The sequence below is a fragment of the Entelurus aequoreus genome, linkage group LG20 (assembly GCF_033978785.1).
Source record: "Entelurus aequoreus isolate RoL-2023_Sb linkage group LG20, RoL_Eaeq_v1.1, whole genome shotgun sequence".
NCBI classification, from domain to species: domain Eukaryota; kingdom Metazoa; phylum Chordata; class Actinopteri; order Syngnathiformes; family Syngnathidae; genus Entelurus; species Entelurus aequoreus.
In genome coordinates this window covers 51,471,034-51,495,352 of record NC_084750.1, presented here as the reverse complement: position 1 = coordinate 51,495,352, position 24,319 = coordinate 51,471,034, and the positions used below count along the sequence as shown (strand labels likewise).

General features: G+C 52.8%; 3 protein-coding genes across 3 annotated transcripts; all 3 read right to left on the bottom strand.

The window, feature by feature from the left end:
• Positions 1–73: 73 nt before the first annotated feature.
• On the bottom strand, positions 74–6,412 carry LOC133635740 (uncharacterized). Its single transcript, XM_062028991.1, has 5 exons — positions 6,298–6,412; positions 5,006–5,067; positions 4,867–4,918; positions 4,489–4,682; positions 74–4,332 (listed from the first exon to the last, which is right to left on the bottom strand). The coding sequence occupies exons 1-5, from the start codon at positions 6,410–6,412 to the stop codon at positions 3,745–3,747; spliced, it is 1,011 nt and encodes a 336-aa protein (XP_061884975.1). The 3' UTR covers positions 74–3,744.
• An 87-nt stretch (positions 6,413–6,499) lies between these two features.
• LOC133635739 (uncharacterized) lies at positions 6,500–12,836 on the bottom strand. The gene is made up of 5 exons (XM_062028990.1): positions 12,722–12,836; positions 11,432–11,493; positions 11,293–11,344; positions 10,915–11,108; positions 6,500–10,758 (listed from the first exon to the last, which is right to left on the bottom strand). The coding sequence occupies exons 1-5, from the start codon at positions 12,834–12,836 to the stop codon at positions 10,171–10,173; spliced, it is 1,011 nt and encodes a 336-aa protein (XP_061884974.1). The 3' UTR covers positions 6,500–10,170.
• An 87-nt stretch (positions 12,837–12,923) lies between these two features.
• On the bottom strand, positions 12,924–19,260 carry LOC133635738 (uncharacterized). The gene is made up of 5 exons (XM_062028989.1): positions 19,146–19,260; positions 17,856–17,917; positions 17,717–17,768; positions 17,339–17,532; positions 12,924–17,182 (listed from the first exon to the last, which is right to left on the bottom strand). Exons 1-5 carry the CDS (start codon positions 19,258–19,260, stop codon positions 16,595–16,597), a joined length of 1,011 nt encoding a protein of 336 aa, XP_061884973.1. The 3' UTR covers positions 12,924–16,594.
• Positions 19,261–24,319: the final 5,059 nt, after the last annotated feature.

Below are 24,319 nucleotides of genomic sequence, written 5' to 3'. Positions count from 1 at the left end.
TGATCATGACGCGCGTCACCGTGAGCATGACGCGCGTCACCGTGATCGCGACGCGCATCACCGTGATCGCGACGCGCGTGACCGTAATCATGGCGCGCGTGACCGTGATCGTGGCGCGCGTGACCGGGATCATGACGCGCGTGACCGAGATCATGACGCTCGTGACCGGGATCATGACGCGCGTGGCCGGGATCTTGACGCGCGTCGCCGGGATCATGACGCGCGTCACCGGGATCATAACGCGCGTGAGATACGAGACAGCGCCCCACAGTGGCGAAACAACGACACTGCACGCCAAAATAATAACACATTTTTCAGAGGCTTCCAACCGCAACATCCCAATTTTCCGGCAGATGACATGCCCCGCCAAAACAGGGGAAATTTCCACCCTACCCATGATAACCCTCCCTATCCCAGGGGGACTCATAGGGCAAATCATAGGGGTAACAAACAACACAAAACAGCACGGGGAAAACGCCGCAAAGAAAGAACAGCCAAGATTAACCAGGCACATCCCCCCAGGGCATCTTCTCCTGACAATCTGGACCCCGACTTTAGCTCCATAGCTAGGATTATGTACAACATCATTAAAGTGGTACATCATCTAAAAAACGTCAGCAAGGAACAACAACCACTTACCATCACTAGGATGGAACTTGCTTTGACGACGGGCATCAGACCAGCTGTTACCAACCCCGACACAGAAGACCGGATAAAGGGTAATGCAAAAAATTGGGCACATTCTACAATTATAATTCTTAGGGAACATTACCATAAAACACTGCAATCAGAAGCTGATAAACTGGGGGAATTTATTTCACACAATTGGGAAGCCCCATTCAAAGTGGCCTCGGCGTGGGCCAAGACACACCTAGGGCGCAGGCTGACGACTGAGACGCTCCAGCAGGCCCAGTCTCAGGTGGACTCGGTCTTGGTTGACACCCGGGCCGTTGAGGAGGTGTTGCCCCCAGCGCGGCGCCGACGTACCGAGCCTCGAGCGGACTCGGACTCGTTGGACAACCGCGTTGTCATGGAGGTGGTGCACCCCTCGCTGCCCCCGCCGGTCATTCTACCAACTGCCGCTGCACACGCCACGGTGTCCACCATGACCGACCCCATTACCAGGGAGTGGTCCCCTGAGGTGGAGCAGGATCGGGGCCCGCGTGGACGGGTGACTCCGGTCCCTTTCCCGGTCTTGTCGCCTTCCTCTCCGGCTACCGAACCATCTGTGGCCCAGAGAGCAACGCGACCTCGCAAGCCGTGCAGCAGACCTGCCGACGACGCTATCGTCGAGGCACCTTTGGTCCGGCCGCAAGGGCCGCGATCGCGGGTCGGTGCTGAGATCGGGGTCCTCCCGGTGGTCTCCGACACGCCGCCTCGCCCGGCTCCACCTGTTGAACACAGTGCGTTGATTTTGATACATGGGGATGAGAATGTGCGGGGGACTCCTGACCAGCCAGAGACGGACCAACACTTACCTGAGCAGTCGGGGTCGCCCACACGGGATCAGTCTTCCCCGGACACGCCTCCACCCTGGTACCTACTCTACCCTGAGCGGTCACAGGAACCCCTCCCGGACCCGCCCATCCCGGACGCGCCTCCTCCGGACACGCCTCCTCCGGACGCGCCTCTTCCGGACACGCCTCTTCCGGACACGCCTCTTCCGGACACGCCCCTCCCGGACACGCCCCTCTTGGACCTACCCGTCCCGGATCCACTCCTCCCGGGCGTGCCCCTCCCGGAGACGTCCGTCCCAGACAGGCCTGTCCTGGGTCTGAGAACCCCAAGTTGGGCCCAACTGTTTTCTGGAAGCCAGAAAAAAACAAAAACAGTCACTTCGACTTCACAGCCGACAGAAGACAATAGTACGGCGCAGGTTACCACGCCTACGAGTCCGAGCACTGCCAGAAAGCCCACTGTGCACATCAACTCGGATCGAAAAATGATGGATTGGCACCTGTCTGTCAGCAGGAAGGTCGTGGTGATCGGGGACTCTAACCTCAAGCACCTTCCAGCCTTTCGTCACCAGGACATCCAGATCGACAGCTACCCGGGGGCCAGATTTCTCCATGCAGAGGCCATCCTGAAAAAAACAGCAGTTAGTCCTGAGGTTGAGAAGGTGGTCTTAGCATTCGGTATCAATAATAGGGAACAAAAACCCAAGGTTACCACCTTCAAACAGCTCCGGAGGGCCCTTAAAGCGGCCAAAACGACCTTCCCTAATGCCGAAGTCTTCATCCCCCTCCTCAATTTCTCGGAATCCCTGCCCGAGGAACACAAGGACAACCTCCGGCTGATTAACAATTACATCCAAGCCCGCCTCCAATTCTTCCCGGCACTCGCCGACGACGATTTTGAAACGGGGAGGGACAAGATCCATTGGACAAAGGACACAGCCAAGAACATGATGAGGCACTGGTATCACTGTTTAAACTTGACCTCCCCAAAAGCCCGACCTTTCGGGGGGGAAACATAAACACAAACAAAAACATCGTAAATTTATCAAAAAATTTCCTACTTACCTCATCGCAGCATTCCCTCCTCGACAAGGGCCTCAGTTTCGTCCCGTCCACCAGCCTCAGTCCAGAGTGGCACCATCAAGTAAAATTCGACCTGCAGGAATATCATAGAAGTGTCAAAACTGCGGTTTTCTATGAAAAGCAAGAGTCTCTTGGGCCGCGACCTTTCACCCCGAGGTCCGATTGGGAGCCCTCACCGGGACTGCTTCCTCCAGAGGTCCAAACGCTGGTCCTGGCGGACGAACACCCGTCGCTCCTATCGGGCTGCGCCCTCGCGGTCGCGCCCAACCTGACGCGGTACGAAACAGAGGCCCTGCATAGCCTGAAAAACAACAGGAACATAATTATTAAGCCGGCAGACAAGGGTAGCGCAGTGGTCATCATGGATAGGTCTCAATATGTCTGGGAGGGCACCAGACAATTGAGTGATACCACCTACTACCAACCATTGGCCACGCCCATTTACCCACAAACGATCCCTATGGTCGAAAACATAGTCAAAAATTTAATGAAAAAACGATTCATTAACCACAAACAAAAGACTTACCTCTTGGGCGAATCGGAGCCCCGCCCCCGTAGGTTCTACTTGCTCCCCAAGATCCACAAGGAACGACACAAGTGGAGCCGACCGTACGAGATACCCCCGGGCAGGCCCATTGTGTCCGACTGCGGCAGTGAAACCTACAGGACGGCGGCGTTTATAGATTACTTTTTGACCCCACTCTCCATTAAACACGAGAGTTATCTTAAGGACACATATGACTTTATTGACAAAATTAAAAATTTGATCATTCCCCAAGAGGCAGTCTTGTTCACCATTGATATTGATAGTTTGTACACGAATATTGACATTGACCAGGGCATCCAAGCCGTCAAAAACATTTTTTATAAATACCGAGATGTTAGCAGGCCCGAGAAGGAACTCCTCCAGCTTCTCGACATCAACCTCAGGAGGAACGACTTTGAGTTCAATGGCCGGTTCTTTCTACAGATCAAGGGCACGGCCATGGGCAAAAAGTTTGCTCCGGCCTATGCTAACATCTTCATGGCAGAATGGGAGACCTCTGCCCTTGCTGCCTGCGCAATCAGACCCCTCCATTATTTCAGGTATTTGGATGATATCTGGGGGGTGTGGACTCATTCCATGGAGGAATTTGAGGGGTTCCGCCACACCCTGAATACCCACAACCCCAGTATCACCATTAAGTCCACCACCAGCCCCACGTCAGTGGACTTCCTGGACACTACCACCTTCAAGGGTCCGGATTTCACCTCCACTCACCATTTGGACATTAAGGTGTTTTTTAAAGAGACGGATACCCATGCCCTCCTCCACAAAACCAGCTTCCACCCCCGACACACCTACGCGGGATTGGTGAAGTCCCAGCTGCTGAGGTTCCACCGGATCTGCACCAGGCGGGAGGACTTTGTAACGGCCATGGGAGCCCTGTTCACGGCCCTGAGGAAGAGAGGGTATTCCAGATCCTTCCTCAGGAGACAGTTCAGGTGCTTCCTGGACCAGAAGAAGCCTCCCCCTGGTAAACACATGATCCCCCTCATTACAACCTTCTCGCCTGCGGCGGTACAGGTTTCCAGAAGGGTCAAGGGTAACTTTTGTACCTTTGTGGAGAAAAGCGGCAAACTGAAGGACTATTATCTGGTCTCGGCCTACCGCAAAAATCCCAGCCTGGGTGATCTGCTTGTCAGGGCTCGGATCAGTTCCACCGGAGATCCGCCCTCGGCCCGGAGCAGCGCTCCCTTGCGGAACATCCCTTGGCTGGTCAATCGCCACAGCGGTAAGGTCTTCCGGCCGCTGTGCAGAGGAGACGGGCAGGTCAAAAATTGCGTGTATGTTATCCTCTGCCAGCGTTGCCGTGCTATGTATGTTGGTGAAACGGGTAACACCATCGCCACCCGTTTCCACCAACATAAATATAACATTGTCCGGCAGAAGAACACCACCACCTACCTTGTCCAACACTTTATCCGGCACGGGTGGGCTTCTGTCCGGGCGTGTGTGGTCCAAGCCAACTCCAGATGGAGTGCCGCCCAACGGAGGCGGGCGGAAGGCCTCTGGATCCACAGACTGGGTACTAGACACCCGGGGGGGCTCAATGAGACATGAGTGCGAGCCCGCTGGGCCATAGACGGACCGTGCACACCCTTCTTATTCTTTTTTTTCGCTCTTTTCTATCGCCCCACCCCCACCCTTAGCCCTAACCCTAACCAACTCTCTTTCTCTATGCCTAACCCTAACCAACTCTTTTTCTTTATGCCTAACCCTAACCCTAACTCTAAACCTAACCCTAACCCTAACCCTAACCCTAACCCCAACCCCAACCCTAACCCGCCTGTGCCTCTGGTCCACTCACGGCTCGCGCTCTGCCTTGTGGGCCCACCTGGGCCATTTGTGTACACACAAACAACAAAAACAACATCATATTATTCCCACTTACCCTACTTACCTGCATTGTACAGCTACTTACCTGGGTATTCGGACATTCCGGCGCTGGGGGGGCCCCGGATGTCCCAGCACTCCTACGAGGACCTGCAAAAAAATACAAAAAACATCTTAAAAAATCACAAAAAACCTCAAAAATTCACAAAAACACATTAAAAAACCTGAAAAACTTCCTAAAAACATTGTTGGACCTGTTCGGACTCCATAAAGGAGCCATACTTACCTTGGTCCACGGCTTGGTTCACTGTGCAACTAATAGTGAATTTTTCTAACCTTTTTTTATATATAGTATAGTATATATCTGTATATGTGGACATAATTGTACATATATATATATATATATATATATATATATATATAATTTTTTTTATTATATTTTATTATTGATCTTTATTTTAATTCACTATTATAAGCAATTCTATAGGGGTTAATTGTGCTTGGGGCCACACATTCCTGCAGTCACGTGGTTTATCAGTGGAGAGTTTTTGCTTTGCAAAAATAATTCCTTATTTTCTGCCAGCCATGACTCCACCCCACCTCTCGCAGCCAATGGCCTCACTTGCCATCTAACCACCAGAGGAGCAACAGCTCACGAAATTGCACGAACAAGCCGATTTTCACACTCATTCAGTTAGACAAGTCTTACGCCTGAAGAAGGTACAGAGAGTACCGAAACGTTGCGAAACAAGACTTGCATTTATCACAAATTTACACTATTTTACCTCCTTTTCTCCCATTTTCCCTCTTTCCCTTTAATTTGGTGCCGTGGCGAGCTGGTCTCCCACGAGGCGAAAAGTCCGTTGACAATTCGCTTACTTACGTTCAGTTTTACAAGCCTAAGTTTCTTAGCTAGTTAGTTCAACCCCTTTCCTTGGGGATTTTTTATCGTTCTTCGCAGAACCGCCCTTAGTTGTTTGTTAATTTGTTTTTTTGTCGAGAGTGCTTCGCATTCTCGGCCATCTTGAGACATCCGGTCCGGGCGGAAGTGCGCCACACAGCGGGCGGAAGCTCGCCGGTTTTCTCTTGTTTCACTTTATATATATATATATTATTTCCCATACAATTTTAATTTCCATTTCACCCTACTTACCTTAGTCCCTAATATAATTTTAGCCTACCCACCTTATTCTAATCACCAAAATAACGCATTTTCCAAAAAATGACGGCGTGGGAGGACGAGGAATGGCACCAGGTCCGTCCGCGCGGACGGAAACAGTGCCAGCAGCGCGAGATGGTTCCGCGTTCCCGATCCCCGCATCATAACGACCGCCATTACGGCCAAAACACACAATTTTCCGGCCGTTTTCAGCACCTAACATATGCTGAAGTGACTCGAGGTTGGCCTCATGATCACGATCATTGTTGCGGCGGCCATGGCCGCTTCCAAGGGGACACGCGTCGCCGTGATCATGACGCGCGGCACCGTGATCATGACGCGCGTCACCGTGATCATGACGCGCGTCACCGTGAGCATGACGCGCGTCACCGTGATCGCGACGCGCATCACCGTGATCGCGACGCGCGTGACCGTAATCATGGCGCGCGTGACCGTGATCGTGGCGCGCGTGACCGGGATCATGACGCGCGTGACCGAGATCATGACGCTCGTGACCGGGATCATGACGCGCGTGGCCGGGATCTTGACGCGCGTCGCCGGGATCATGACGCGCGTCACCGGGATCATAACGCGCGTGAGATACGAGACAGCGCCCCACAGTGGCGAAACAACGACACTGCACGCCAAAATAATAACACATTTTTCAGAGGCTTCCAACCGCAACATCCCAATTTTCCGGCAGATGACATGCCCCGCCAAAACAGGGGAAATTTCCACCCTACCCATGATAACCCTCCCTATCCCAGGGGGACTCATAGGGCAAATCATAGGGGTAACAAACAACACAAAACAGCACGGGGAAAACGCCGCAAAGAAAGAACAGCCAAGATTAACCAGGCACATCCCCCCAGGGCATCTTCTCCTGACAATCTGGACCCCGACTTTAGCTCCATAGCTAGGATTATGTACAACATCATTAAAGTGGTACATCATCTAAAAAACGTCAGCAAGGAACAACAACCACTTACCATCACTAGGATGGAACTTGCTTTGACGACGGGCATCAGACCAGCTGTTACCAACCCCGACACAGAAGACCGGATAAAGGGTAATGCAAAAAATTGGGCACATTCTACAATTATAATTCTTAGGGAACATTACCATAAAACACTGCAATCAGAAGCTGATAAACTGGGGGAATTTATTTCACACAATTGGGAAGCCCCATTCAAAGTGGCCTCGGCGTGGGCCAAGACACACCTAGGGCGCAGGCTGACGACTGAGACGCTCCAGCAGGCCCAGTCTCAGGTGGACTCGGTCTTGGTTGACACCCGGGCCGTTGAGGAGGTGTTGCCCCCAGCGCGGCGCCGACGTACCGAGCCTCGAGCGGACTCGGACTCGTTGGACAACCGCGTTGTCATGGAGGTGGTGCACCCCTCGCTGCCCCCGCCGGTCATTCTACCAACTGCCGCTGCACACGCCACGGTGTCCACCATGACCGACCCCATTACCAGGGAGTGGTCCCCTGAGGTGGAGCAGGATCGGGGCCCGCGTGGACGGGTGACTCCGGTCCCTTTCCCGGTCTTGTCGCCTTCCTCTCCGGCTACCGAACCATCTGTGGCCCAGAGAGCAACGCGACCTCGCAAGCCGTGCAGCAGACCTGCCGACGACGCTATCGTCGAGGCACCTTTGGTCCGGCCGCAAGGGCCGCGATCGCGGGTCGGTGCTGAGATCGGGGTCCTCCCGGTGGTCTCCGACACGCCGCCTCGCCCGGCTCCACCTGTTGAACACAGTGCGTTGATTTTGATACATGGGGATGAGAATGTGCGGGGGACTCCTGACCAGCCAGAGACGGACCAACACTTACCTGAGCAGTCGGGGTCGCCCACACGGGATCAGTCTTCCCCGGACACGCCTCCACCCTGGTACCTACTCTACCCTGAGCGGTCACAGGAACCCCTCCCGGACCCGCCCATCCCGGACGCGCCTCCTCCGGACACGCCTCCTCCGGACGCGCCTCTTCCGGACACGCCTCTTCCGGACACGCCTCTTCCGGACACGCCCCTCCCGGACACGCCCCTCTTGGACCTACCCGTCCCGGATCCACTCCTCCCGGGCGTGCCCCTCCCGGAGACGTCCGTCCCAGACAGGCCTGTCCTGGGTCTGAGAACCCCAAGTTGGGCCCAACTGTTTTCTGGAAGCCAGAAAAAAACAAAAACAGTCACTTCGACTTCACAGCCGACAGAAGACAATAGTACGGCGCAGGTTACCACGCCTACGAGTCCGAGCACTGCCAGAAAGCCCACTGTGCACATCAACTCGGATCGAAAAATGATGGATTGGCACCTGTCTGTCAGCAGGAAGGTCGTGGTGATCGGGGACTCTAACCTCAAGCACCTTCCAGCCTTTCGTCACCAGGACATCCAGATCGACAGCTACCCGGGGGCCAGATTTCTCCATGCAGAGGCCATCCTGAAAAAAACAGCAGTTAGTCCTGAGGTTGAGAAGGTGGTCTTAGCATTCGGTATCAATAATAGGGAACAAAAACCCAAGGTTACCACCTTCAAACAGCTCCGGAGGGCCCTTAAAGCGGCCAAAACGACCTTCCCTAATGCCGAAGTCTTCATCCCCCTCCTCAATTTCTCGGAATCCCTGCCCGAGGAACACAAGGACAACCTCCGGCTGATTAACAATTACATCCAAGCCCGCCTCCAATTCTTCCCGGCACTCGCCGACGACGATTTTGAAACGGGGAGGGACAAGATCCATTGGACAAAGGACACAGCCAAGAACATGATGAGGCACTGGTATCACTGTTTAAACTTGACCTCCCCAAAAGCCCGACCTTTCGGGGGGGAAACATAAACACAAACAAAAACATCGTAAATTTATCAAAAAATTTCCTACTTACCTCATCGCAGCATTCCCTCCTCGACAAGGGCCTCAGTTTCGTCCCGTCCACCAGCCTCAGTCCAGAGTGGCACCATCAAGTAAAATTCGACCTGCAGGAATATCATAGAAGTGTCAAAACTGCGGTTTTCTATGAAAAGCAAGAGTCTCTTGGGCCGCGACCTTTCACCCCGAGGTCCGATTGGGAGCCCTCACCGGGACTGCTTCCTCCAGAGGTCCAAACGCTGGTCCTGGCGGACGAACACCCGTCGCTCCTATCGGGCTGCGCCCTCGCGGTCGCGCCCAACCTGACGCGGTACGAAACAGAGGCCCTGCATAGCCTGAAAAACAACAGGAACATAATTATTAAGCCGGCAGACAAGGGTAGCGCAGTGGTCATCATGGATAGGTCTCAATATGTCTGGGAGGGCACCAGACAATTGAGTGATACCACCTACTACCAACCATTGGCCACGCCCATTTACCCACAAACGATCCCTATGGTCGAAAACATAGTCAAAAATTTAATGAAAAAACGATTCATTAACCACAAACAAAAGACTTACCTCTTGGGCGAATCGGAGCCCCGCCCCCGTAGGTTCTACTTGCTCCCCAAGATCCACAAGGAACGACACAAGTGGAGCCGACCGTACGAGATACCCCCGGGCAGGCCCATTGTGTCCGACTGCGGCAGTGAAACCTACAGGACGGCGGCGTTTATAGATTACTTTTTGACCCCACTCTCCATTAAACACGAGAGTTATCTTAAGGACACATATGACTTTATTGACAAAATTAAAAATTTGATCATTCCCCAAGAGGCAGTCTTGTTCACCATTGATATTGATAGTTTGTACACGAATATTGACATTGACCAGGGCATCCAAGCCGTCAAAAACATTTTTTATAAATACCGAGATGTTAGCAGGCCCGAGAAGGAACTCCTCCAGCTTCTCGACATCAACCTCAGGAGGAACGACTTTGAGTTCAATGGCCGGTTCTTTCTACAGATCAAGGGCACGGCCATGGGCAAAAAGTTTGCTCCGGCCTATGCTAACATCTTCATGGCAGAATGGGAGACCTCTGCCCTTGCTGCCTGCGCAATCAGACCCCTCCATTATTTCAGGTATTTGGATGATATCTGGGGGGTGTGGACTCATTCCATGGAGGAATTTGAGGGGTTCCGCCACACCCTGAATACCCACAACCCCAGTATCACCATTAAGTCCACCACCAGCCCCACGTCAGTGGACTTCCTGGACACTACCACCTTCAAGGGTCCGGATTTCACCTCCACTCACCATTTGGACATTAAGGTGTTTTTTAAAGAGACGGATACCCATGCCCTCCTCCACAAAACCAGCTTCCACCCCCGACACACCTACGCGGGATTGGTGAAGTCCCAGCTGCTGAGGTTCCACCGGATCTGCACCAGGCGGGAGGACTTTGTAACGGCCATGGGAGCCCTGTTCACGGCCCTGAGGAAGAGAGGGTATTCCAGATCCTTCCTCAGGAGACAGTTCAGGTGCTTCCTGGACCAGAAGAAGCCTCCCCCTGGTAAACACATGATCCCCCTCATTACAACCTTCTCGCCTGCGGCGGTACAGGTTTCCAGAAGGGTCAAGGGTAACTTTTGTACCTTTGTGGAGAAAAGCGGCAAACTGAAGGACTATTATCTGGTCTCGGCCTACCGCAAAAATCCCAGCCTGGGTGATCTGCTTGTCAGGGCTCGGATCAGTTCCACCGGAGATCCGCCCTCGGCCCGGAGCAGCGCTCCCTTGCGGAACATCCCTTGGCTGGTCAATCGCCACAGCGGTAAGGTCTTCCGGCCGCTGTGCAGAGGAGACGGGCAGGTCAAAAATTGCGTGTATGTTATCCTCTGCCAGCGTTGCCGTGCTATGTATGTTGGTGAAACGGGTAACACCATCGCCACCCGTTTCCACCAACATAAATATAACATTGTCCGGCAGAAGAACACCACCACCTACCTTGTCCAACACTTTATCCGGCACGGGTGGGCTTCTGTCCGGGCGTGTGTGGTCCAAGCCAACTCCAGATGGAGTGCCGCCCAACGGAGGCGGGCGGAAGGCCTCTGGATCCACAGACTGGGTACTAGACACCCGGGGGGGCTCAATGAGACATGAGTGCGAGCCCGCTGGGCCATAGACGGACCGTGCACACCCTTCTTATTCTTTTTTTTCGCTCTTTTCTATCGCCCCACCCCCACCCTTAGCCCTAACCCTAACCAACTCTCTTTCTCTATGCCTAACCCTAACCAACTCTTTTTCTTTATGCCTAACCCTAACCCTAACTCTAAACCTAACCCTAACCCTAACCCTAACCCTAACCCCAACCCCAACCCTAACCCGCCTGTGCCTCTGGTCCACTCACGGCTCGCGCTCTGCCTTGTGGGCCCACCTGGGCCATTTGTGTACACACAAACAACAAAAACAACATCATATTATTCCCACTTACCCTACTTACCTGCATTGTACAGCTACTTACCTGGGTATTCGGACATTCCGGCGCTGGGGGGGCCCCGGATGTCCCAGCACTCCTACGAGGACCTGCAAAAAAATACAAAAAACATCTTAAAAAATCACAAAAAACCTCAAAAATTCACAAAAACACATTAAAAAACCTGAAAAACTTCCTAAAAACATTGTTGGACCTGTTCGGACTCCATAAAGGAGCCATACTTACCTTGGTCCACGGCTTGGTTCACTGTGCAACTAATAGTGAATTTTTCTAACCTTTTTTTATATATAGTATAGTATATATCTGTATATGTGGACATAATTGTACATATATATATATATATATATATATATATATATAATTTTTTTTATTATATTTTATTATTGATCTTTATTTTAATTCACTATTATAAGCAATTCTATAGGGGTTAATTGTGCTTGGGGCCACACATTCCTGCAGTCACGTGGTTTATCAGTGGAGAGTTTTTGCTTTGCAAAAATAATTCCTTATTTTCTGCCAGCCATGACTCCACCCCACCTCTCGCAGCCAATGGCCTCACTTGCCATCTAACCACCAGAGGAGCAACAGCTCACGAAATTGCACGAACAAGCCGATTTTCACACTCATTCAGTTAGACAAGTCTTACGCCTGAAGAAGGTACAGAGAGTACCGAAACGTTGCGAAACAAGACTTGCATTTATCACAAATTTACACTATTTTACCTCCTTTTCTCCCATTTTCCCTCTTTCCCTTTAATTTGGTGCCGTGGCGAGCTGGTCTCCCACGAGGCGAAAAGTCCGTTGACAATTCGCTTACTTACGTTCAGTTTTACAAGCCTAAGTTTCTTAGCTAGTTAGTTCAACCCCTTTCCTTGGGGATTTTTTATCGTTCTTCGCAGAACCGCCCTTAGTTGTTTGTTAATTTGTTTTTTTGTCGAGAGTGCTTCGCATTCTCGGCCATCTTGAGACATCCGGTCCGGGCGGAAGTGCGCCACACAGCGGGCGGAAGCTCGCCGGTTTTCTCTTGTTTCACTTTATATATATATATATTATTTCCCATACAATTTTAATTTCCATTTCACCCTACTTACCTTAGTCCCTAATATAATTTTAGCCTACCCACCTTATTCTAATCACCAAAATAACGCATTTTCCAAAAAATGACGGCGTGGGAGGACGAGGAATGGCACCAGGTCCGTCCGCGCGGACGGAAACAGTGCCAGCAGCGCGAGATGGTTCCGCGTTCCCGATCCCCGCATCATAACGACCGCCATTACGGCCAAAACACACAATTTTCCGGCCGTTTTCAGCACCTAACATATGCTGAAGTGACTCGAGGTTGGCCTCATGATCACGATCATTGTTGCGGCGGCCATGGCCGCTTCCAAGGGGACACGCGTCGCCGTGATCATGACGCGCGGCACCGTGATCATGACGCGCGTCACCGTGATCATGACGCGCGTCACCGTGAGCATGACGCGCGTCACCGTGATCGCGACGCGCATCACCGTGATCGCGACGCGCGTGACCGTAATCATGGCGCGCGTGACCGTGATCGTGGCGCGCGTGACCGGGATCATGACGCGCGTGACCGAGATCATGACGCTCGTGACCGGGATCATGACGCGCGTGGCCGGGATCTTGACGCGCGTCGCCGGGATCATGACGCGCGTCACCGGGATCATAACGCGCGTGAGATACGAGACAGCGCCCCACAGTGGCGAAACAACGACACTGCACGCCAAAATAATAACACATTTTTCAGAGGCTTCCAACCGCAACATCCCAATTTTCCGGCAGATGACATGCCCCGCCAAAACAGGGGAAATTTCCACCCTACCCATGATAACCCTCCCTATCCCAGGGGGACTCATAGGGCAAATCATAGGGGTAACAAACAACACAAAACAGCACGGGGAAAACGCCGCAAAGAAAGAACAGCCAAGATTAACCAGGCACATCCCCCCAGGGCATCTTCTCCTGACAATCTGGACCCCGACTTTAGCTCCATAGCTAGGATTATGTACAACATCATTAAAGTGGTACATCATCTAAAAAACGTCAGCAAGGAACAACAACCACTTACCATCACTAGGATGGAACTTGCTTTGACGACGGGCATCAGACCAGCTGTTACCAACCCCGACACAGAAGACCGGATAAAGGGTAATGCAAAAAATTGGGCACATTCTACAATTATAATTCTTAGGGAACATTACCATAAAACACTGCAATCAGAAGCTGATAAACTGGGGGAATTTATTTCACACAATTGGGAAGCCCCATTCAAAGTGGCCTCGGCGTGGGCCAAGACACACCTAGGGCGCAGGCTGACGACTGAGACGCTCCAGCAGGCCCAGTCTCAGGTGGACTCGGTCTTGGTTGACACCCGGGCCGTTGAGGAGGTGTTGCCCCCAGCGCGGCGCCGACGTACCGAGCCTCGAGCGGACTCGGACTCGTTGGACAACCGCGTTGTCATGGAGGTGGTGCACCCCTCGCTGCCCCCGCCGGTCATTCTACCAACTGCCGCTGCACACGCCACGGTGTCCACCATGACCGACCCCATTACCAGGGAGTGGTCCCCTGAGGTGGAGCAGGATCGGGGCCCGCGTGGACGGGTGACTCCGGTCCCTTTCCCGGTCTTGTCGCCTTCCTCTCCGGCTACCGAACCATCTGTGGCCCAGAGAGCAACGCGACCTCGCAAGCCGTGCAGCAGACCTGCCGACGACGCTATCGTCGAGGCACCTTTGGTCCGGCCGCAAGGGCCGCGATCGCGGGTCGGTGCTGAGATCGGGGTCCTCCCGGTGGTCTCCGACACGCCGCCTCGCCCGGCTCCACCTGTTGAACACAGTGCGTTGATTTTGATACATGGGGATGAGAATGTGCGGGGGACTCCTGACCAGCCAGAGACGGACCAACACTTACCTGAGCAGTCGGGGTCGCCCACACGGGATCAGTCTTCCCCGGACACGCCTCCACCCTGGTACCTACTCTACCCTGAGCGGTCACAGGAACCCCTCCCGGACCCGCCCATCCCGGACGCGCCTCCTCCGGACACGCCTCCTCCGGACGCGCCTCTTCCGGACACGCCTCTTCCGGACACGCCTCTTCCGGACACGCCCCTCCCGGACACGCCCCTCTTGGACCTACCCGTCCCGGATCCACTCCTCCCGGGCGTGCCCCTCCCGGAGACGTCCGTCCCAGACAGGCCTGTCCTGGGTCTGAGAACCCCAAGTTGGGCCCAACTGTTTTCTGGAAGCCAGAAAAAAACAAAAACAGTCACTTCGACTTCACAGCCGACAGAAGACAATAGTACGGCGCAGGTTACCACGCCTACGAGTCCGAGCACTGCCAGAAAGCCCACTGTGCACATCAACTCGGATCGAAAAATGATGGATTGGCACCTGTCTGTCAGCAGGAAGGTCGTGGTGATCGGGGACTCTAACCTCAAGCACCTTCCAGCCTTTCGTCACCAGGACATCCAGATCGACAGCTACCCGGGGGCCAGATTTCTCCATGCAGAGGCCATCCTGAAAAAAACAGCAGTTAGTCCTGAGGTTGAGAAGGTGGTCTTAGCATTCGGTATCAATAATAGGGAACAAAAACCCAAGGTTACCACCTTCAAACAGCTCCGGAGGGCCCTTAAAGCGGCCAAAACGACCTTCCCTAATGCCGAAGTCTTCATCCCCCTCCTCAATTTCTCGGAATCCCTGCCCGAGGAACACAAGGACAACCTCCGGCTGATTAACAATTACATCCAAGCCCGCCTCCAATTCTTCCCGGCACTCGCCGACGACGATTTTGAAACGGGGAGGGACAAGATCCATTGGACAAAGGACACAGCCAAGAACATGATGAGGCACTGGTATCACTGTTTAAACTTGACCTCCCCAAAAGCCCGACCTTTCGGGGGGGAAACATAAACACAAACAAAAACATCGTAAATTTATCAAAAAATTTCCTACTTACCTCATCGCAGCATTCCCTCCTCGACAAGGGCCTCAGTTTCGTCCCGTCCACCAGCCTCAGTCCAGAGTGGCACCATCAAGTAAAATTCGACCTGCAGGAATATCATAGAAGTGTCAAAACTGCGGTTTTCTATGAAAAGCAAGAGTCTCTTGGGCCGCGACCTTTCACCCCGAGGTCCGATTGGGAGCCCTCACCGGGACTGCTTCCTCCAGAGGTCCAAACGCTGGTCCTGGCGGACGAACACCCGTCGCTCCTATCGGGCTGCGCCCTCGCGGTCGCGCCCAACCTGACGCGGTACGAAACAGAGGCCCTGCATAGCCTGAAAAACAACAGGAACATAATTATTAAGCCGGCAGACAAGGGTAGCGCAGTGGTCATCATGGATAGGTCTCAATATGTCTGGGAGGGCACCAGACAATTGAGTGATACCACCTACTACCAACCATTGGCCACGCCCATTTACCCACAAACGATCCCTATGGTCGAAAACATAGTCAAAAATTTAATGAAAAAACGATTCATTAACCACAAACAAAAGACTTACCTCTTGGGCGAATCGGAGCCCCGCCCCCGTAGGTTCTACTTGCTCCCCAAGATCCACAAGGAACGACACAAGTGGAGCCGACCGTACGAGATACCCCCGGGCAGGCCCATTGTGTCCGACTGCGGCAGTGAAACCTACAGGACGGCGGCGTTTATAGATTACTTTTTGACCCCACTCTCCATTAAACACGAGAGTTATCTTAAGGACACATATGACTTTATTGACAAAATTAAAAATTTGATCATTCCCCAAGAGGCAGTCTTGTTCACCATTGATATTGATAGTTTGTACACGAATATTGACATTGACCAGGGCATCCAAGCCGTCAAAAACATTTTTTATAAATACCGAGATGTTAGCAGGCCCGAGAAGGAACTCCTCCAGCTTCTCGACATCAACCTCAGGAGGAACGACTTTGAGTTCAATGGCCGGTTCTTTCTACAGATCAAGGGCACGGCCATGGGCAAAAAGTTTGCTCCGGCCTATGCTAACATCTTCATGGCAGAATGGGAGACCTCTGCCCTTGCTGCCTGCGCAATCAGACCCCTCCATTATTTCAGGTATTTGGATGATATCTGGGGGGTGTGGACTCATTCCATGGAGGAATTTGAGGGGTTCCGCCACACCCTGAATACCCACAACCCCAGTATCACCATTAAGTCCACCACCAGCCCCACGTCAGTGGACTTCCTGGACACTACCACCTTCAAGGGTCCGGATTTCACCTCCACTCACCATTTGGACATTAAGGTGTTTTTTAAAGAGACGGATACCCATGCCCTCCTCCACAAAACCAGCTTCCACCCCCGACACACCTACGCGGGATTGGTGAAGTCCCAGCTGCTGAGGTTCCACCGGATCTGCACCAGGCGGGAGGACTTTGTAACGGCCATGGGAGCCCTGTTCACGGCCCTGAGGAAGAGAGGGTATTCCAGATCCTTCCTCAGGAGACAGTTCAGGTGCTTCCTGGACCAGAAGAAGCCTCCCCCTGGTAAACACATGATCCCCCTCATTACAACCTTCTCGCCTGCGGCGGTACAGGTTTCCAGAAGGGTCAAGGGTAACTTTTGTACCTTTGTGGAGAAAAGCGGCAAACTGAAGGACTATTATCTGGTCTCGGCCTACCGCAAAAATCCCAGCCTGGGTGATCTGCTTGTCAGGGCTCGGATCAGTTCCACCGGAGATCCGCCCTCGGCCCGGAGCAGCGCTCCCTTGCGGAACATCCCTTGGCTGGTCAATCGCCACAGCGGTAAGGTCTTCCGGCCGCTGTGCAGAGGAGACGGGCAGGTCAAAAATTGCGTGTATGTTATCCTCTGCCAGCGTTGCCGTGCTATGTATGTTGGTGAAACGGGTAACACCATCGCCACCCGTTTCCACCAACATAAATATAACATTGTCCGGCAGAAGAACACCACCACCTACCTTGTCCAACACTTTATCCGGCACGGGTGGGCTTCTGTCCGGGCGTGTGTGGTCCAAGCCAACTCCAGATGGAGTGCCGCCCAACGGAGGCGGGCGGAAGGCCTCTGGATCCACAGACTGGGTACTAGACACCCGGGGGGGCTCAATGAGACATGAGTGCGAGCCCGCTGGGCCATAGACGGACCGTGCACACCCTTCTTATTCTTTTTTTTCGCTCTTTTCTATCGCCCCACCCCCACCCTTAGCCCTAACCCTAACCAACTCTCTTTCTCTATGCCTAACCCTAACCAACTCTTTTTCTTTATGCCTAACCCTAACCCTAACTCTAAACCTAACCCTAACCCTAACCCTAACCCTAACCCCAACCCCAACCCTAACCCGCCTGTGCCTCTGGTCCACTCACGGCTCGCGCTCTGCCTTGTGGGCCCACCTGGGCCATTTGTGTACACACAAACAACAAAAACAACATCATATTATTCCCACTTACCCTACTTACCTGCATTGTACAGCTACTTACCTGGGTATTCGGACATTCCGGCGCTGGGGGGGCCCCGGATGTCCCAGCACTCCTACGAGGACCTGCAAAAAAATACAAAAAACATCTTAAAAAATCACAAAAAACCTCAAAAATTCACAAAAACACATTAAAAAACCTGAAAAACTTCCTAAAAACATTGTTGGACCTGTTCGGACTCCATAAAGGAGCCATACTTACCTTGGTCCACGGCTTGGTTCACTGTGCAACTAATAGTGAATTTTTCTAACCTTTTTTTATATATAGTATAGTATATATCTGTATATGTGGACATAATTGTACATATATATATATATATATATATATATATATATAATTTTTTTTATTATATTTTATTATTGATCTTTATTTTAATTCACTATTATAAGCAATTCTATAGGGGTTAATTGTGCTTGGGGCCACACATTCCTGCAGTCACGTGGTTTATCAGTGGAGAGTTTTTGCTTTGCAAAAATAATTCCTTATTTTCTGCCAGCCATGACTCCACCCCACCTCTCGCAGCCAATGGCCTCACTTGCCATCTAACCACCAGAGGAGCAACAGCTCACGAAATTGCACGAACAAGCCGATTTTCACACTCATTCAGTTAGACAAGTCTTACGCCTGAAGAAGGTACAGAGAGTACCGAAACGTTGCGAAACAAGACTTGCATTTATCACAAATTTACACTATTTTACCTCCTTTTCTCCCATTTTCCCTCTTTCCCTTTAATTTGGTGCCGTGGCGAGCTGGTCTCCCACGAGGCGAAAAGTCCGTTGACAATTCGCTTACTTACGTTCAGTTTTACAAGCCTAAGTTTCTTAGCTAGTTAGTTCAACCCCTTTCCTTGGGGATTTTTTATCGTTCTTCGCAGAACCGCCCTTAGTTGTTTGTTAATTTGTTTTTTTGTCGAGAGTGCTTCGCATTCTCGGCCATCTTGAGACATCCGGTCCGGGCGGAAGTGCGCCACACAGCGGGCGGAAGCTCGCCGGTTTTCTCTTGTTTCACTTTATATATATATATATTATTTCCCATACAATTTTAATTTCCATTTCACCCTACTTACCTTAGTCCCTAATATAATTTTAGCCTACCCACCTTATTCTAATCACCAAAATAACGCATTTTCCAAAAAATGACGGCGTGGGAGGACGAGGAATGGCACCAGGTCCGTCCGCGCGGACGGAAACAGTGCCAGCAGCGCGAGATGGTTCCGCGTTCCCGATCCCCGCATCATAACGACCGCCATTACGGCCAAAACACACAATTTTCCGGCCGTTTTCAGCACCTAACATATGCTGAAGTGACTCGAGGTTGGCCTCATGATCACGATCATTGTTGCGGCGGCCATGGCCGCTTCCAAGGGGACACGCGTCGCCGTGATCATGACGCGCGGCACCGTGATCATGACGCGCGTCACCGTGATCATGACGCGCGTCACCGTGAGCATGACGCGCGTCACCGTGATCGCGACGCGCATCACCGTGATCGCGACGCGCGTGACCGTAATCATGGCGCGCGTGACCGTGATCGTGGCGCGCGTGACCGGGATCATGACGCGCGTGACCGAGATCATGACGCTCGTGACCGGGATCATGACGCGCGTGGCCGGGATCTTGACGCGCGTCGCCGGGATCATGACGCGCGTCACCGGGATCATAACGCGCGTGAGATACGAGACAGCGCCCCACAGTGGCGAAACAACGACACTGCACGCCAAAATAATAACACATTTTTCAGAGGCTTCCAACCGCAACATCCCAATTTTCCGGCAGATGACATGCCCCGCCAAAACAGGGGAAATTTCCACCCTACCCATGATAACCCTCCCTATCCCAGGGGGACTCATAGGGCAAATCATAGGGGTAACAAACAACACAAAACAGCACGGGGAAAACGCCGCAAAGAAAGAACAGCCAAGATTAACCAGGCACATCCCCCCAGGGCATCTTCTCCTGACAATCTGGACCCCGACTTTAGCTCCATAGCTAGGATTATGTACAACATCATTAAAGTGGTACATCATCTAAAAAACGTCAGCAAGGAACAACAACCACTTACCATCACTAGGATGGAACTTGCTTTGACGACGGGCATCAGACCAGCTGTTACCAACCCCGACACAGAAGACCGGATAAAGGGTAATGCAAAAAATTGGGCACATTCTACAATTATAATTCTTAGGGAACATTACCATAAAACACTGCAATCAGAAGCTGATAAACTGGGGGAATTTATTTCACACAATTGGGAAGCCCCATTCAAAGTGGCCTCGGCGTGGGCCAAGACACACCTAGGGCGCAGGCTGACGACTGAGACGCTCCAGCAGGCCCAGTCTCAGGTGGACTCGGTCTTGGTTGACACCCGGGCCGTTGAGGAGGTGTTGCCCCCAGCGCGGCGCCGACGTACCGAGCCTCGAGCGGACTCGGACTCGTTGGACAACCGCGTTGTCATGGAGGTGGTGCACCCCTCGCTGCCCCCGCCGGTCATTCTACCAACTGCCGCTGCACACGCCACGGTGTCCACCATGACCGACCCCATTACCAGGGAGTGGTCCCCTGAGGTGGAGCAGGATCGGGGCCCGCGTGGACGGGTGACTCCGGTCCCTTTCCCGGTCTTGTCGCCTTCCTCTCCGGCTACCGAACCATCTGTGGCCCAGAGAGCAACGCGACCTCGCAAGCCGTGCAGCAGACCTGCCGACGACGCTATCGTCGAGGCACCTTTGGTCCGGCCGCAAGGGCCGCGATCGCGGGTCGGTGCTGAGATCGGGGTCCTCCCGGTGGTCTCCGACACGCCGCCTCGCCCGGCTCCACCTGTTGAACACAGTGCGTTGATTTTGATACATGGGGATGAGAATGTGCGGGGGACTCCTGACCAGCCAGAGACGGACCAACACTTACCTGAGCAGTCGGGGTCGCCCACACGGGATCAGTCTTCCCCGGACACGCCTCCACCCTGGTACCTACTCTACCCTGAGCGGTCACAGGAACCCCTCCCGGACCCGCCCATCCCGGACGCGCCTCCTCCGGACACGCCTCCTCCGGACGCGCCTCTTCCGGACACGCCTCTTCCGGACACGCCTCTTCCGGACACGCCCCTCCCGGACACGCCCCTCTTGGACCTACCCGTCCCGGATCCACTCCTCCCGGGCGTGCCCCTCCCGGAGACGTCCGTCCCAGACAGGCCTGTCCTGGGTCTGAGAACCCCAAGTTGGGCCCAACTGTTTTCTGGAAGCCAGAAAAAAACAAAAACAGTCACTTCGACTTCACAGCCGACAGAAGACAATAGTACGGCGCAGGTTACCACGCCTACGAGTCCGAGCACTGCCAGAAAGCCCACTGTGCACATCAACTCGGATCGAAAAATGATGGATTGGCACCTGTCTGTCAGCAGGAAGGTCGTGGTGATCGGGGACTCTAACCTCAAGCACCTTCCAGCCTTTCGTCACCAGGACATCCAGATCGACAGCTACCCGGGGGCCAGATTTCTCCATGCAGAGGCCATCCTGAAAAAAACAGCAGTTAGTCCTGAGGTTGAGAAGGTGGTCTTAGCATTCGGTATCAATAATAGGGAACAAAAACCCAAGGTTACCACCTTCAAACAGCTCCGGAGGGCCCTTAAAGCGGCCAAAACGACCTTCCCTAATGCCGAAGTCTTCATCCCCCTCCTCAATTTCTCGGAATCCCTGCCCGAGGAACACAAGGACAACCTCCGGCTGATTAACAATTACATCCAAGCCCGCCTCCAATTCTTCCCGGCACTCGCCGACGACGATTTTGAAACGGGGAGGGACAAGATCCATTGGACAAAGGACACAGCCAAGAACATGATGAGGCACTGGTATCACTGTTTAAACTTGACCTCCCCAAAAGCCCGACCTTTCGGGGGGGAAACATAAACACAAACAAAAACATCGTAAATTTATCAAAAAATTTCCTACTTACCTCATCGCAGCATTCCCTCCTCGACAAGGGCCTCAGTTTCGTCCCGTCCACCAGCCTCAGTCCAGAGTGGCACCATCAAGTAAAATTCGACCTGCAGGAATATCATAGAAGTGTCAAAACTGCGGTTTTCTATGAAAAGCAAGAGTCTCTTGGGCCGCGACCTTTCACCCCGAGGTCCGATTGGGAGCCCTCACCGGGACTGCTTCCTCCAGAGGTCCAAACGCTGGTCCTGGCGGACGAACACCCGTCGCTCCTATCGGGCTGCGCCCTCGCGGTCGCGCCCAACCTGACGCGGTACGAAACAGAGGCCCTGCATAGCCTGAAAAACAACAGGAACATAATTATTAAGCCGGCAGACAAGGGTAGCGCAGTGGTCATCATGGATAGGTCTCAATATGTCTGGGAGGGCACCAGACAATTGAGTGATACCACCTACTACCAACCATTGGCCACGCCCATTTACCCACAAACGATCCCTATGGTCGAAAACATAGTCAAAAATTTAATGAAAAAACGATTCATTAACCACAAACAAAAGACTTACCTCTTGGGCGAATCGGAGCCCCGCCCCCGTAGGTTCTACTTGCTCCCCAAGATCCACAAGGAACGACACAAGTGGAGCCGACCGTACGAGATACCCCCGGGCAGGCCCATTGTGTCCGACTGCGGCAGTGAAACCTACAGGACGGCGGCGTTTATAGATTACTTTTTGACCCCACTCTCCATTAAACACGAGAGTTATCTTAAGGACACATATGACTTTATTGACAAAATTAAAAATTTGATCATTCCCCAAGAGGCAGTCTTGTTCACCATTGATATTGATAGTTTGTACACGAATATTGACATTGACCAGGGCATCCAAGCCGTCAAAAACATTTTTTATAAATACCGAGATGTTAGCAGGCCCGAGAAGGAACTCCTCCAGCTTCTCGACATCAACCTCAGGAGGAACGACTTTGAGTTCAATGGCCGGTTCTTTCTACAGATCAAGGGCACGGCCATGGGCAAAAAGTTTGCTCCGGCCTATGCTAACATCTTCATGGCAGAATGGGAGACCTCTGCCCTTGCTGCCTGCGCAATCAGACCCCTCCATTATTTCAGGTATTTGGATGATATCTGGGGGGTGTGGACTCATTCCATGGAGGAATTTGAGGGGTTCCGCCACACCCTGAATACCCACAACCCCAGTATCACCATTAAGTCCACCACCAGCCCCACGTCAGTGGACTTCCTGGACACTACCACCTTCAAGGGTCCGGATTTCACCTCCACTCACCATTTGGACATTAAGGTGTTTTTTAAAGAGACGGATACCCATGCCCTCCTCCACAAAACCAGCTTCCACCCCCGACACACCTACGCGGGATTGGTGAAGTCCCAGCTGCTGAGGTTCCACCGGATCTGCACCAGGCGGGAGGACTTTGTAACGGCCATGGGAGCCCTGTTCACGGCCCTGAGGAAGAGAGGGTATTCCAGATCCTTCCTCAGGAGACAGTTCAGGTGCTTCCTGGACCAGAAGAAGCCTCCCCCTGGTAAACACATGATCCCCCTCATTACAACCTTCTCGCCTGCGGCGGTACAGGTTTCCAGAAGGGTCAAGGGTAACTTTTGTACCTTTGTGGAGAAAAGCGGCAAACTGAAGGACTATTATCTGGTCTCGGCCTACCGCAAAAATCCCAGCCTGGGTGATCTGCTTGTCAGGGCTCGGATCAGTTCCACCGGAGATCCGCCCTCGGCCCGGAGCAGCGCTCCCTTGCGGAACATCCCTTGGCTGGTCAATCGCCACAGCGGTAAGGTCTTCCGGCCGCTGTGCAGAGGAGACGGGCAGGTCAAAAATTGCGTGTATGTTATCCTCTGCCAGCGTTGCCGTGCTATGTATGTTGGTGAAACGGGTAACACCATCGCCACCCGTTTCCACCAACATAAATATAACATTGTCCGGCAGAAGAACACCACCACCTACCTTGTCCAACACTTTATCCGGCACGGGTGGGCTTCTGTCCGGGCGTGTGTGGTCCAAGCCAACTCCAGATGGAGTGCCGCCCAACGGAGGCGGGCGGAAGGCCTCTGGATCCACAGACTGGGTACTAGACACCCGGGGGGGCTCAATGAGACATGAGTGCGAGCCCGCTGGGCCATAGACGGACCGTGCACACCCTTCTTATTCTTTTTTTTCGCTCTTTTCTATCGCCCCACCCCCACCCTTAGCCCTAACCCTAACCAACTCTCTTTCTCTATGCCTAACCCTAACCAACTCTTTTTCTTTATGCCTAACCCTAACCCTAACTCTAAACCTAACCCTAACCCTAACCCTAACCCTAACCCCAACCCCAACCCTAACCCTAACCCTAACCCTAACCCTAACCCTAACCCAACCCTAACCCTAACCCTAACCCTAACCCTAACCCTAACCCTAACCCTAACCCTAACCCTAACCCTAACCCTAACCCTAACCCTAACCCTAACCCTAACCCTAACCCTAACCCTAACCCTAACCCTAACCCTAACCCTAACCCTAAC

What these genes read in the sequence shown, in the direction of transcription:
- LOC133635740 (XM_062028991.1), bottom strand. Translation starts at nt 6,412, where the DNA reads ATGATCACGGTGCCGCGCGTCATGATCACGGCGACGCGTGTCCCCTTG. An exon ending in CGGAATGTCCGAATACCCAG is followed by an intron (nt 4,919 to 5,005) that starts GTAAGTAGCTGT and finishes CAAATGGCCCAG; the next exon opens with GTGGGCCCACAAGGCAGAGC. An exon ending in CGGATAAAGTGTTGGACAAG is followed by an intron (nt 4,333 to 4,488) that starts GTAGGTGGTGGT and finishes TCCTCTGCACAG; the next exon opens with CGGCCGGAAGACCTTACCGC.
- LOC133635738 (XM_062028989.1), bottom strand. Translation starts at nt 19,260, where the DNA reads ATGATCACGGTGCCGCGCGTCATGATCACGGCGACGCGTGTCCCCTTG. An exon ending in CTCGAGTCACTTCAGCATAT is followed by an intron (nt 17,918 to 19,145) that starts GTTAGGTGCTGA and finishes ATTTTTTTGCAG; the next exon opens with GTCCTCGTAGGAGTGCTGGG. An exon ending in CGGATAAAGTGTTGGACAAG is followed by an intron (nt 17,183 to 17,338) that starts GTAGGTGGTGGT and finishes TCCTCTGCACAG; the next exon opens with CGGCCGGAAGACCTTACCGC.
- LOC133635739 (XM_062028990.1), bottom strand. Translation starts at nt 12,836, where the DNA reads ATGATCACGGTGCCGCGCGTCATGATCACGGCGACGCGTGTCCCCTTG. An exon ending in TGGACCAGAGGCACAGGCGG is followed by an intron (nt 11,109 to 11,292) that starts GTTAGGGTTGGG and finishes AAGAATAAGAAG; the next exon opens with GGTGTGCACGGTCCGTCTAT. An exon ending in CGGATAAAGTGTTGGACAAG is followed by an intron (nt 10,759 to 10,914) that starts GTAGGTGGTGGT and finishes TCCTCTGCACAG; the next exon opens with CGGCCGGAAGACCTTACCGC.